The sequence below is a fragment of the Mirounga leonina genome, unplaced genomic scaffold (genome assembly GCF_011800145.1).
Source record: "Mirounga leonina isolate KUSES-001 unplaced genomic scaffold, KU_Mleo_1.0 Mir_129, whole genome shotgun sequence".
Lineage (NCBI taxonomy): Eukaryota > Metazoa > Chordata > Mammalia > Carnivora > Phocidae > Mirounga > Mirounga leonina.
Genome location: NW_023270323.1, coordinates 26,966,445 through 26,980,514, shown reverse-complemented (window position 1 = coordinate 26,980,514; position 14,070 = coordinate 26,966,445). Strand labels below are relative to the sequence as shown.

General features: G+C 37.9%; 1 protein-coding gene across 1 annotated transcript in view; it reads left to right on the top strand.

Moving 5' to 3' along the window:
• The window catches only part of STAP1 (signal transducing adaptor family member 1), a 32,638-nt gene extending 25,752 nt beyond the window's left edge, over positions 1-6,886 (top strand). The window contains exons 7-9 of the mRNA XM_035004886.1: positions 2,484-2,553; positions 5,213-5,309; positions 6,781-6,886. Of these exons, the coding sequence (XP_034860777.1) occupies positions 2,484-2,553; positions 5,213-5,309; positions 6,781-6,830 (217 nt within the window). The 3' untranslated portion in view covers positions 6,831-6,886. The remainder of the gene's footprint in view (positions 1-2,483; positions 2,554-5,212; positions 5,310-6,780) is intronic.
• Positions 6,887-14,070: the final 7,184 nt, after the last annotated feature.

The window sequence follows — 14,070 nt, the reverse complement described above, 5'->3', positions numbered from 1 at the left end:
ACTACATGGCAAGCTAGTAGTATATACACTCTGGAAAGCCATTAGTCAAGGAAACAGTAGAAAATATTGACCCCAAATTAATTCCTTTGCAAAACTGTGGGTCAGAAGCTAAAAACAAGTATTTACATCACATTTAAGGCCACACACTTGTTAAAAGACAGGTTACTTCTTTTTTGAGGTCATAATCAGGAAACCTCAATATAGCAAATTTTATCAACCTCATTTTTTCCTCTATCTTTATTTCTTGGGAAAAACAAAACAAAATATGAAAGGAAAACAAAGGTGTAAAATGAGATTCAAAGCCTAAGCGACTTCAATGGAATTTTTTTTTTCTACCTTACTTTCTGCTTCAGAACTTAGTCCTTTTAGTCAAAAGTTCCAAGAGACTCTGTTAATCTTTGCTGCTTTTCCTCCCACAGCTTTGTCATGAATAATGATGATGATGATATAACAGCTGTTACTAACAACAATCACTGTCACCCCTTCCAGGGTACCATTTGTGAGTGCTGTGTTGGGTGCTTGACAAGCATTTCCTTCAGGCACAGTAAAAACTGAGACTGTTTTTTCCATGTTTTACAAATGAAGCAGCTGAGCCTTGCAGAAACGACTAAGTTAAAATGATATACTTAAAACGTAGTAAAAACAGTTATAATTTGCTATGTGTCTAAATGTGCAAGACACTGTATTAAGGACTTTCCAGACATTAATTCACAACAACCCTATGAGGAATGGGATTACCATCTCCATTTTTTTTTTTTAAAGATTTATTTATTTGAGAGAGCGAGAATGAGAGAGAGAGAGAGAGTACATGAGAGGGGGGAGGGTCAGAGGGAGAAGCAGGCTCCTCGCTGAGCAGGGAGCCTGATGCGGGACTCGATCCCGGGACTCCAGGATCATGACCTGAGCCGAAGGCAGTCGCTTAACCAACTGAGCCACCCAGGCGCCCCCATCTCCATTTTATAGATGAAGAAATGAAGGCTGAGAACTTACACGTAGAACCAGAATTTGAACCTCAATCTTTCTGGTTATAAAGATCATGCCCTTCAAGTTTTCTATCAGTCTTCCAAGGAATAATAATCATTTATTTCGTAGGAATACAGGAATTCTAATTGGAATGGGTGAGTTTTCAAAAGTAGCTATATGATTATAAAAGTCTTTTCATGTAGGGATAAAAATAAAGCCAGAGCCAACCACCCCAAAAGAAGGTACTTGTAAGACCTTTGTCCAAAAATGTCTCCTTCACCAGTCTGCTAGTGATTCCTGGAAGATCAGCAATAAAGAATACTTTTTATTTTTTATTTTTTTTTAGGAGGGGAGAGAGTTAGTTAGGCTTTATCCCATGTTTTAAAAGTAAAGTTCTAGAATAAGCCACTGGAATAAAATTATTAGCAGTTTTCCAATGATACTCAATTGAGAGAATATTGGGATAGAGTGGTAGATGAGGAAAAAGTCCCTTGAAAAGAAGTGTAGTTCAGTCCTAAAGGAATGGGATCTGGAAATGGAGAGACGGGTGATAAAAAAGAAGGTGGAAGGCCCTGCCAACAAACTTAACCTGATAGCTTTAGACTGCTTCTGTAAATTGGACAGATGTTGAATTAGTTTCTCTTTCAAGCAAATGGCAGTGTAATAAATGCTTTTAACTTTTCAACATTAGACACTGTTGTCACATGAATCAAAGGAATTCAAGGCAAACCTACTGACTTCTGCTCTCAGTATAAATTAATTGTAGCAAATAGCACTATAAGATGGGCTTGTAATATTTTAAAAATTCAGTTTCATAAATATTGTGTGCCTAATGCTGGAAGACAAAGGTGAATAGATCGTGCTTCTTGTTCTTACGCAATTCTAGTCAATAAAATACCGTATGTTTAGGGTGGTAATAATTTAGAGCGCTATGTGACCATAGAAGAGGAAGACATTACGGTTCATCTACCGTGTTTACATTCTCACTGAGCATTTTCTATTACCTCTAAGTCAGCCGTGAAGTTAGCAGATATCCAAGGTGGGCAATGAACTAGTGGGAAGAAAAGCCGTTCAGGGATTTCTGATAGGAATAGTGATGAGGTAGAGTAGAAAGTATTCTACTTCCCTTTTAATCCAGAGAACAAAAATCTGATTTCTATGTACCTACACAGGATTTTATAATGTTGCCTGCTTTGTAAATTACTGGCATTAAAAAATAATTTCTGCCTGAAAGATTTTCAGTTCTTGATTCATTTTTTCCTGTTATCCAATCACCCACTCAATGACTCAGTTTCCTATATCCCTAATGTATAACCCCTCCAGAAACAGACATAGAGAACCGGGTAAATAAAAGAAAACCACCATTCCCCCCCCACCTTTTTTTTTTTTTTGCCTAACTACTGGAATGGGAACATAGGTTTTACTGTAGGGGAGATATTTTATATTCACTTTAGTTTGATTTGATCCAATAGTATATTCAAATGAAGATTAACCTTTTTTTTTTTTTTTTTTCATTTTAGTATGCCAAGAATCAAGCACTACAAAGTGATAAGTGTAGGAAAAAACTACACTATTGAACTGGAAAAACCTGTAAGTAGCTATTTCCTGTTTTTGATGAATTTTCTCCTGCTTTTTCCCAAATCTACCTTACAGAATTGAAAGAAAGGTGGAAAAGTAGACCCCTTGCCTAGGAACATGGTGCTGGTGAAAAACAGCCAGGTGAAGGAGACCCGAAAGTGGCAGATATCCAGGGTGAGAAGCGAGATAAAAGAGCTGGTGGATGAGGAGGCACTTCTAGTAGAAGATAATCTGCTAACAATTCTACTTTTGTTTCTCTGTAATCCTTATTAATACGATTATTTCAGTGAGGGAAGATTTTTTTCCTAATCATCTGTTTTACATCCACCAATGATACATATTTCAGTGTGCTTCTTTCTTTTTTTTTTTTTTTAAGATTTTATTTATTTATTTGACAGAGAGAGAGACCGCGACAGAGGGAGCACAAGCAGGGGGAGTGGGAGAGGGAGAAGCAGGCCTCCCGCCGAGCAGGGAGCCTGATGCGGGGCTTGATCCCAGGACCCTGGGATCATGACCTGAGCTGAAGGCGGACGCTTAACGACTGAGCCACCCAGGCGCCCCACAATGTGCTTATTTCTAATGAGGAAAAAAAAATATGTGAATGCCTAGTCCTCTAATACCTGTCATGCAGAAGTTCAGAAATCCCCCTCATAATAGCAATATAATCATGAAGAAATGGTTTCTTCCTGGTGCAACCCCTCTCCCATCCCAGTCAACTTACCATGGGGCTAGTGATACAATATAATCACTAGGTCACTGTATTAGGCAGAGAGCTAAGTACCTTACATATATCACTTAATCTTCACCATTACCCTGAGAGAATGCCTATTATACAGGGAAAACTGGTATTTACACTCATCTCAACCAATGACAATGTAGTGATGTGAGCTATGGTCCAGGTGCCAGAAAAAGGGAATATAGCTGTGTGATCTTAAGCTGCAGTGGTGGGAAGATTGGACCAGGGAAGTGATATCACATAAATGGAACTGATGAGTCTTAAGATATTTATTTTAACATCTCTAAAATTGAGCTCTTAGTGCCTCTGACTCTCCAAGCCCACTGTGTTGATCAAATAGAGAAAGGGGCAGTATGGTTGAATTTTTATGTTTATTTTTTATTTTTTTAAAGATTTTATTTGTCAGAGAGAGGGACAGAGAGAGCGAGAGCACACAAGCAGGTGGGGAGTGGCAGGCAGAGGGAGAAAGCAGGCTCCCTGCTGAGCAAGGAGACTGATATGGGACTCATCCCAGGACCCTGGGATCATGACCTGAGCTGAAGGCACTCAACCAACTGAGCCACGCAGGAGTCCCTGAAGTTTTTAGGTTTAGACCCCACTTCTTAGAATGCAGTAGTGACCTTTGCAAGAAGAGGGAAGCTGCTGACTCACACACCCCACTTTCATCTTTGCCATAAACGCTTCCCAGAGCTTCTCAGCTCTCACGTCCATGCCTGCAGGGGCTTTTTCAAAAATTCTAATGAAGGAAACAAACAACTAGATTGCTGAAGGATAACCTAAATAACCAACTGACTGGAAGCAAAGGTCAGGGAAGAAGAATGTGCCTCTGTGACTAGTAAACTGGGGCTCGTTTATCTGTAATTAGCCCGAATAGTCCCCAATGTAAGGAAAGCTAACAGCCTGGATTGTTCTTTCACCTTTCACGCTCCCCTACCCTACCCTTCAACCAGCTTGCCATTTTATGAATTCCAGGGATATTCAGGTTTAACCTGATTTTACTTGTATAAAAATATGGTTTGGGGGTGGCAACCCATTTCAGCTACTCTTGGCCAAGTAAATTATCCTGTTAAAGGGAGATATTAAAATGCTAAATTCTCTGGCTTTAAGGGTTCTTCGGTTTCAAACAAAAGAAACCAAATAACTAACTTAAGCAAAGACAGATTTAAGAACATAGGAAGCACATAAAATGACTGGAAAGCTGGAGCACCTCCAGGGACTAGAAACAGTTGACCCTTGAACAACATGGGTTGGAACTGCATGGGTCCACTTACATGTGGATTTTTTTTTTTGATAAATACAGAACAGTGCTGCTAAATGTATTTTTCTTAATAACATTTCCTTTTCTCTGGCTTACTTTATTGTAAGAATATAGTATATAATATGTAGAACATACTAAGTATGTGTTAATCAACTAATTATGTTATCGGTAAGGCTTCTGGTCAACAGTAGGCTATTAGTGTTTCATTTGGGGAGGAGTCAAAAGTTGTAACATGGATTTTTGAGTGCATGGGGGCTGGCATCCCTAAACCCTGTTGTTCAAGGGTCAACTGTAGTAAGAACCATCTGATCAGGAATCTGCTATCCTTCCTTGTTCCTCTACTCAAGTTCAAACTTCAGGAAGGGAGAATTTTCTGGCGTAACCTGAGTCACATTCTCATACAATAACTAGGGAAGAGCAGAGTACCTAATTACTGTCCACCAAAATGTATCCCATGGGGAGGGGGAAATTTCTCAACAGGGAATTAGATATTATAAAAGAGAAAAAAAATGCATGGGTAGGAAACATTGGCCATTCAGTACCTCATTGAAGTGAAGTACTGACATGTTTTACTAGAGATCAGGAAATTCACAGTAATCATAAAATTTCCCCTGAGCTTTCTTTTACTCTCTCTTCACATGGATGACACTGACCCTTCTCTCACTATCTTTGTACAGGTAACACTCCCAAACCTTTTCAGTGTCATTGATTATTTCATGAAGGAGACTCGAGGAAATTTACGACCATTTATATATTCAACTGATGAAACCCTTGGTATGTTCTTTACTTCATTGCTGTATTAAGGAAAACAAAACAAAACAACAACCCCTCCCCCCGCCCCCCATATATGATTTGTAATACCAACCAGGTAGGAATGTAGTTCAGCTTTTACGTTTATCTATTTGTAAGTCATTTGGTCACTAACCCTGTGAAAATAAGGGAGTACCAATATATTCTGGTGGATGAGTACTGGTCCATTCTAGAGAAAGAAAAGCCGGAAGGCATGTATTGTGACTACTAATTTCATCATCATTCTACTTGGGCTTTTTTTTTTTAAGATTTTTTATTTATTTGACAGAGAATGAGAGAGAGAGAGAGAGAGAGAGAGAGAGAGAGCACAAGTATGGGGAGTGGCAGGCAGAGGGAGAGGGAGAAGCAGGCTTCCCTCTGAACAGGGAGCCCGATGTGGGGCTCGATCCCAGGACCTTGGGATCATGACCTGAGCTGAAGGCAGACACTTAACTGATTGAGCCATCCAGGCACCCCTCTACTTGGCTTTGTCAAACAAGTTCAGAGAAGATGAAAACCATACTCGTATAGAGTCATGGAAACCAAACAGGGGTTTTAAAAGTATGATCTGTCAACAGTATCAGATGCTCTAGTCAGATTAAAATGGATGAAGATTAAAGAGAGACTATGGGAATTGGCCATTAGGCAGTAGATGACTTGAGAGAGAGGCTTATTCTATCATAAAGTCAGAAGTCTAAGTGTAAGATAACAAAATAAGTCCCCATTCCTACAGATTATGAGGTAAAACAACTTTGTTTGGCTACCTGCATCAGGGCATATCTGAAAAGTCTGACTAAGTTTAAAAAGCCAGCAACTTTAAACGTCCAAGGTTGAAAACATAGTTATGAATCTTGTGATGCCAAATAAAGAAACTCAGTCTGAAGGAACTTCAGGGAAATTGTCTAGTACAGTATCTCACTCTATACAGGAATCACCTGCACACTGAGTACAGAAGACATCTCTAAGATGTGACCAATCAGCTTGTTTGAAAATTCCTAATGATGGTCGCCTCACTGGTTTTTGGTTTTTCACTTCTATCAGTGCTCATCTTAGAGAATTCTTCCTTAATAGTGAGTCTGAAATATTTCTTCCTTTAACTTCTATATATTAATCCATTTCTGGCTTTGGAACAACTAGAGTTTTAAAAAGCCCATCAAATATATAAAAGCAGCCACAATGCCTCCCCTGTCCCCCCGCTTTAGTCTCTGTCCTCTGTAAGTTATTGGTTCCTTCAGCCCTCTTATCACATCTTTGACCTTTTCTATATACTAATTTCTGAACATCTCTCTTAAAATATAACTACAAGGGATGAAGACATTACTACAGATATAGCCAGAATAATACATTACACAGGCTTAATGCAGGAAAACACCATTTATAGAAATCTATTAACTATTACTTAATATGATTATTAATATAAGAAGTAACTATTGATATAATTTTTTTTTTTTTCCAGAGACCAAAGGATTTCCTGTAACACCTCTAAAATTAAAAAAAAATGTTTAGGGTGATGGTGAATCTGATATAATTTGCTTCATGTCAGTTATCTAATGCTGTGTAACAAACAACCCCAAAACATGGTAGTTAAATCAACAACTATTTTATTTGCTCACGATTCTGTGCATTGGCAATTTGGATTGGATTCAGTTGGGCAGTTCTGCTAGTCTCACTTGCTGTCACTTACACGACTAACCAGCTGATGGCCTGACTGGGGCTGTATGTTTCAAGTTGGCCTCATTCACACATCTGGCGCTGGTGGCCAGCTGGAGCTGGCTGAACCACTCTCCTCACTTATTCTCTAATACTTGAGGAGTTAGCTCAGGCTCTCTCACATGAGATCTCAGAGCCGTTAAAAGGAGAAGGAAACCTCAAGTCCTTGGGCTAGAAATTCTTAGTGTTAAGGATCAAGTATGGCCCTGTTTGAGCTTTTAGTATAGGAGAAACTGTGAATTGAATAAATCTAAGTGTGATGTGTCTTATGTACAAGGGCTATACTTCTTTTTTAAAAAATTTAACTTACATGCAATAAAACTCACTCTTTTCTTGGTATACAGTCCAATGAGTTTTGACAACCACCACCAGAATCAAGATTCAGAAAGTTCCATCACCTCAAAAAAATGCCCTAATGTTCTTTCTTTGTAGTCAACCCCTCTTCTCACCCCTAATCCCTGGCAACTACTGATGTTTTCCATTTCTATAGTTTTGCATTTTCCAAAATGTCATATAAATGGAATCACAGTATTGAAAACTTTTGAGGCTGATTACTTTCATTCATCATGTCTAGATTCACACAAATATGTGTATTACTAGCTTTTTTTTTTTCAAAGATTTTATTTATTTGACAGAGAGAGAGAGAGCACAAGTAGGCAGAGAGGCAGGCAGGGGAAGTGGGAGAAGCAGACGCTCTATTGAGCCTGACATGGGGCTCGATCCCAGGACCCTGGGATCATGACCTGAGCAGAAGGCAGCCACTTAACCGACTGAGTCACCCAGGCGCCCCTAGCTTGTTCTTTTTTTATTGCTGAATAGTATTTCACGGTATGGAAGAACTAGTTTGTTTATCCATCCAACAATTAAACTGTATTAGGGTTGTTTCCAGTTTTTAGCAATTACTTACTGAACTATATTAATATTCATATGCAGATTTTGTGTAAACATGTCTTCATTTCACTTGGGTAAAATATCTAGGAATGAGATATTGGGTTATATGGAAAGAATCCATCTAACTTTATAAGAAACTGCCAAACTCTCTTCACGAGCCGTTCTACCTTTCTGCACATCTGCCATTGATGCTGGGGAGTTGTAGTTGCATCCTCATCAGCACTTGGTATTGTCATTAAATTTTTTTTCCTTTAATTTTGAGTAAACTCTACACCACACATGGGGCTTGAACTCATGACCCTGAGATCAAGAGTTGCAGGCTCTACCAACTGAGCCAGCCACACCCCATTGGTATTGTCACGTTTTTAAAAAAGTTACTCTAATGGTATCTCTGTGGTTTTAATATGCATTTCCCTCAAGATTAATTATGTTGAACATTTTTTCATGTGCTCTTTGACATTCATATAATTTGGTAAAATATCTGTTTAAACCTTCTGCCCACATTTTTGCTTTTTGTTTTTTTATGATTGAAATTTGATAATTCAGTGCACATTCAGATATTGTCAGATATAATTTGCAAATATTTTTTTCATTCTCTTAATAGTATCTTTTGCAAAGCTTAAGTTTTAAATTTTAATGAAGTAAAAATTATCAATTTTTGCTTCTGTATATAGATTGTACTTTTGGTGTTGTATCTGAGAACTCTTTGCCTAACCTAAGATCACAAAGATTTTTCTCCCTGGTTTTCTTCTATAAGTGTCATAGTTTTATGTTTTACATTAGGTCTATGACCTACTTGGAATTAATTTTAAGGGCAGAATTCATTTTATTTGCATTTAGGTATATAATTGTTTGAGCACCGTTAGTTAAAAAAAGATAACCTTTTCTTCATTTAAATAGCCTTTGGGGCGCGTGGGTGGCTCAGTTGGTTAAGTGACTGCCTTCGGCTCAGGTCATGATCCTGGAGTCCCAGGATTGAGTTCCGCATCGGGAATCCCTGCTCAGCAGGGAGTCTGCTTCTCCATCTGACCCTCCCCCCTCTCATGTGCTCTCTCAAAATAAATAAATAAAATCTTAGAAAAAAAATAATCAATTGACCGTATTTTTGTGGATCGATTTCCATTGATATCTGTTCTTACCCTTTTGCCAATACCATGCTATCTTGATTACTGTAGCTTTATAGTAGTTCTTGAAATCAGAAAATATAAATCCAACTTTGTTCTTCTTGTCAAAATTGTTTGGACCAATCTAGTTTCTCTGCCTTTCAGTGTAAGTTTTAGAATCAGCATGTTACTTATAGAAAAATCCTCCAGAGTTTTGATTTGGATTTTGCTGAAGCTTTAGAGGAGTTCAGGGAGAACTGACATCTTGACAATATTATCTTCCAATTCATCAATAATATATCCTTCCAGTTATTTAGGTTTTTTTTAAATTTCTTTTACAGTTCTTTATAATTTTCAGCATACAGATCCTACACATATTTTGTTAGATTAATACCTAACGATTTAACTTTTTGGTGCTATTATAAATGGTAGTTTTTAACATTTTGGATTCCAATTATTTATTGGTAATATACAGAAATACACTTTTTATATATTGATCTTGTAATTCTAAGATTCCATTTGCTAGACTTTTATTCATTTCTAAAAGCTTTTTTTTTAGATTCCTTGTAATTTTCTTTTTTTTTTAAAGATTTTATTTATTTGTCAGAGAGAAAGAGAGATAGCGAGCACAAGCAGGGGGAGAGGCAGGCTCCCCATTGAGCAGGGAGCTCGATGAGGGACTCGATCCCAGGACCCTGGGATCATGACCTGAACGGAAGGCAGACACTTAACCGACTGAGCCACCCAGGCATTCCTTGCTTCCGGTTTTAAAGGACAAACATTTCATCTTTCACTAATAAGTATAATGTTGGCTGTAGGTTTTAAAAAGATGATTTATCAGACTGAGAAAGTTTCCTTTTGTCTAGTTTTGGTATTAATGTAATGCTGCCATCAAAAAATGAGGTGGGAAACATTCCTTCTTCTTCTGTGGTCTGGAAAATATGTGTAGAATTGGTATTTTTTTCTTACTTCAATACTTGGTAGAATTCACCCAATGAGCCATATGGGCCTGAAGATTTCTTTACTGAAGGTTTTTAACTATGAATTCAATTTCTTTAATAGATGTAGGATAATTCAGGTTATCTATTTTTTTCTTGAGTGAATTTTGGTAATTTCTTTTAAGGAATTGGTTCATTTTTTTCTAAGTCCTTGAATTAGTCTTCTGGCCTAGGGCCTGGCACAAAGTGGAAGCTGACGGATATTGGTAGAATAGATAAATGAATGAATAAGCATGACATTAGGGAAGGAGGAAGCAACCCTCCCTTCTTCCTAGAGGAAAACTGTCATTCTTAGAAACAGGAAAGGACTATTGCAAGTAACTAGAGCCTGGGTGACTGTATACTTAACTCTGTGATAGGCACTGTGTGAAGTGCCATGATTATGTGAATCGTCATAAAACAAGGAAAATAATCATACTTTCCTTGTAAGATTATTGGGAGAAATAAAAACGAGATGATTCATATAATCACTACCTAAGTAGTTTTCACATATGACTAAAGTTAAGTCAGAAACACAACTAGTAAATGAAGTTGGAATCCAAACCCATGTTTATTTCTGAAGCCTTTTTAAAAAAACCTTCTCAGTGATTGGCATCTCCAGTGATAGATATTTGTATACAGATATTCATATTCTCCGCCCCCCCCCCCCAACCCTTCACCCTATCCTTTCCTGTTTCTGTGGGTTGGGAGTCTGGGCCTCCCTTAGTTGGGTCTTCTGCACTTTTTCTTTTTTTTGAGGGGGGTGGGGAGGGGCAGAGGGAGAGGGAGACAGAGAATCTTAAACAGGTTACATGCCCAGCACCAGCCAAGGCAAGCCTTGAACTCACAATTTGAGTGAAATCAAGAGTCAGATGCTTAACCAACTGAGCCACCCCGGTGCCCCTGGAGACTTTTTTTTAAATTTAAAGCAGGTAATCGTCCTGATTAGATTGAACCAGTTCTGTCTGCCTTACTCTTTGTGGGAAGAAGTTCCAGTATCAGTTCAGTTTTCAAAGCCTTTGTTATGTTGGTTTGGGTCTGTCCAATGCACGTATGTGTCAGGGATTTACCTAGGACTTAGGCAGTGGTTTATAGTTTAGTTATAAACTATACATATATATAATAAACTACATAAAGACTATATACACCTTATATAGTTCAGTAGTTTTTACTTCTCAAAGCCTTCGTTATCTGTTTTATATGTTCTGTGAAGGCACAGCTTAGGGGTGAGCCTGGAACTTATAGGAGATGCTTTTTCAGTTCTCTCATCTCTCCAGGACTTCCCCCACTTTCCTGCTACCAAAGGTCCTTTTTCCTGGTCTTCTAAAGTTGGGGTTTCTTAAGAGTTTTAGCCACCCGTGGGACCGCCTTTGGGGAAAAGACATTAAAAGAAGAGGAAGAAAAAACTAACAGGAATTCCAACCCTTCTCCCTGGCAACCCCCACCCACCCTGTCCACCATTCTTTAGGCCACATTTTCCTAGGTTCTCTGGCCAGGATGAGCTTTCTTTGGGGGTGTTAGGTGCTTATGCTGCCCTCTATTGCTATAGTGTAGTTAGTGCTTTGAGATGGAGCCATCCTCAGAGCAGGGCCAGAAGAGAAAAATAAATAAAGAATGGAAAGAAATAACCAAAAATGGGCTGTTCATGTAAAATGTCAATGCTTTTAGAAATAGACAATCAGATTACTATTGCTCTGGTGACTGAACTGGTTCAGTTTGCTTTGTCATCAGAAACAAATTACTCAACCTCCCTGCATTTCAGATTCCCTTATTAAAAGAGTGAGGGAGCGACATGACATATGAACAGATAGAATTAGATGATCACATGGAGAGAGCCTTGAAAAATAATCAGACTATCTTCTGTAGAGTAATGTCTTTGAAAAGCAGAAAGATGATGGAACAGCAAACTGGAAGAGCACATGACAGTGGAGAAAGGACTTAAAAAAAAAAACAAAACAAAGTACAAAAACAGCAAAACCCATCTTGACAGATAGTGCTTAAGCTTCAAGGAAACTTTGGGCAACCCTACAATTGTTTTAGGGAGTTTGGACTCTATAGCTAATTGGGGCATAGTGGGGATGTGGGAGACCTTAGCTTTAATTTGCCTTGAGTTAGGAAATGGAAGTTGTAGAGCACCTAAGGGTTAAAATCTGGAGACCTGGAGAAAATTAAAGTGTTTCCAAAAACATACAATCAAAAAGAAAATGAGATTTTTTTTTTTTTCTTTGATCCTTGATGTTAACCCATGCCAGCATTCAGCTTTTTCTTTGGCACCAAAAGGAAAAGCAATGATAGAACCAAAATAGTCAAAGATATTTCCTCAGTTTATTTTTCCCAACTTCAGAAATCAGCAGTTTATTTTTTATTTTTATTTATTTGACAGAGAGAGCACAAGCAGAGGGAACAGCAAGCAGAGGGAGAGGGAGAAGCAGGCTCCCTGCTGAGCAGGGAGCCCGATGCGGGACTCGATCCCAGGACCCTGGGATCACGACCCAAGCTGAAGGCAGCCGCTTAACTGACTGAGCCACCCAGGCGTCCCAAAAGACATCAGCATTTTAAATACAAGCTACTTTTGGGGTACCTGACTGGCTCAGTCAGTAGAGCACTGGGGTTGTGAGTTCAAGCCCCACACTGGGTGTAGAGAGTACTTAAAAATAAAACCTTAAAAAAAAAGAAACAACAAAACTAAAAGCCACTTTAAAATATGGTAGGGTAGGTAACTGATATTAAGCTAGTCAGGAAGAAAAAAATGTTCCCTAGAGAAAAATTTATTAGGAGCCAAATCACAAGTCAAAAATAAAATAAAAATTTAAAAAGCATATGAATATTCATTATTTAATTAACATTTATTAAACACACCACCAATGTTCCAAGTACAACAGGAAAATCAATTTACATTTGAAAATAAAAAAACTGCCCTGTGCCTTGATATTGGTTCTTTATTTAATTAAGCATTATTTTTAGGCTAAGAAACCACCACAGAGGAAGAAAAGAGAAAAATCTATATATTGCATGAAAGTAAAATAGGAAAACTACATTTATGTATCTTGATAACTTATTATTTTTAAAAGGAAGATCTTGCTTGTAGAGAAAATTACCTGTATTTTCCTGATCCTGATTACCAAGTTGCTTACCTCAATGCCAAAATTAAACATTATAGCATACAACTTCATTATCTTTCCTGAGTGAAACCAATTCATGGGGAAACCATAGAATATGGCTGTGAGAATAACTCACAGATATATACATTCCTATGTAATGATATAAGTTGGAAACCTATGGTCCTTTCTAAATGAAGTTTTTATTTTCCTAGGCTTCAATTAAATACATTTCCCTCTATACAATTTTCCACAGCAGATTCTCCTAAATTTTAGCAATGCCAAAAAAGCCTCACTAGGTTTTGGTGAAATCTGATTTGACGAATTTATCAAATATAAATCATTCTTTTTTTTTAAGATTTTATTTATTTATTTGCGAGAGAGAGAATGAGAGACAGAGTGCACGAGAGGGAGGAGGGTCAGAGGGAGAAGCAGACTCCCTGCCAAGCAGGGAGCCCAATGCGGGACTCGATCCCAGGACTCCAGGATCATGACCTGAGCCAAAGGCAGTCGCTTAACCAACTGAGCCACCCAGGCGCCCAAATATAAATCATTCTAATTATCTAGCTAGAAATCATGCTAGAGACATGAAATGTACTAGAAGCTCTTTTCTAACAGGAAAACTATGCCATTCTCTCTTACTGGAAATACATAAAAATGATCAATTTCCACGTTTTCCCCTGATGTTGTCTTTTTGTTAGCTTAAAATCAACCCATATTTCTTTTGTAAAAACATTAATCTACAAAGATAGTAAAAGGGTTTGTAATCACCCATTTCACAAGTACAACACAGCAGGAGACTGATTATAATCACAAAGAATTCCTTAAAAATACTAATTCCTCAGCCCCACACTAGATCTACTGAATTAAATATTTTCTCATAATTTTTTTCTTGAAAAACAAGCTTCTGAAGTGATTTTGATGGTCATCAAATTTGAGAATCACTTTTGCAATCATGTAAGAATCA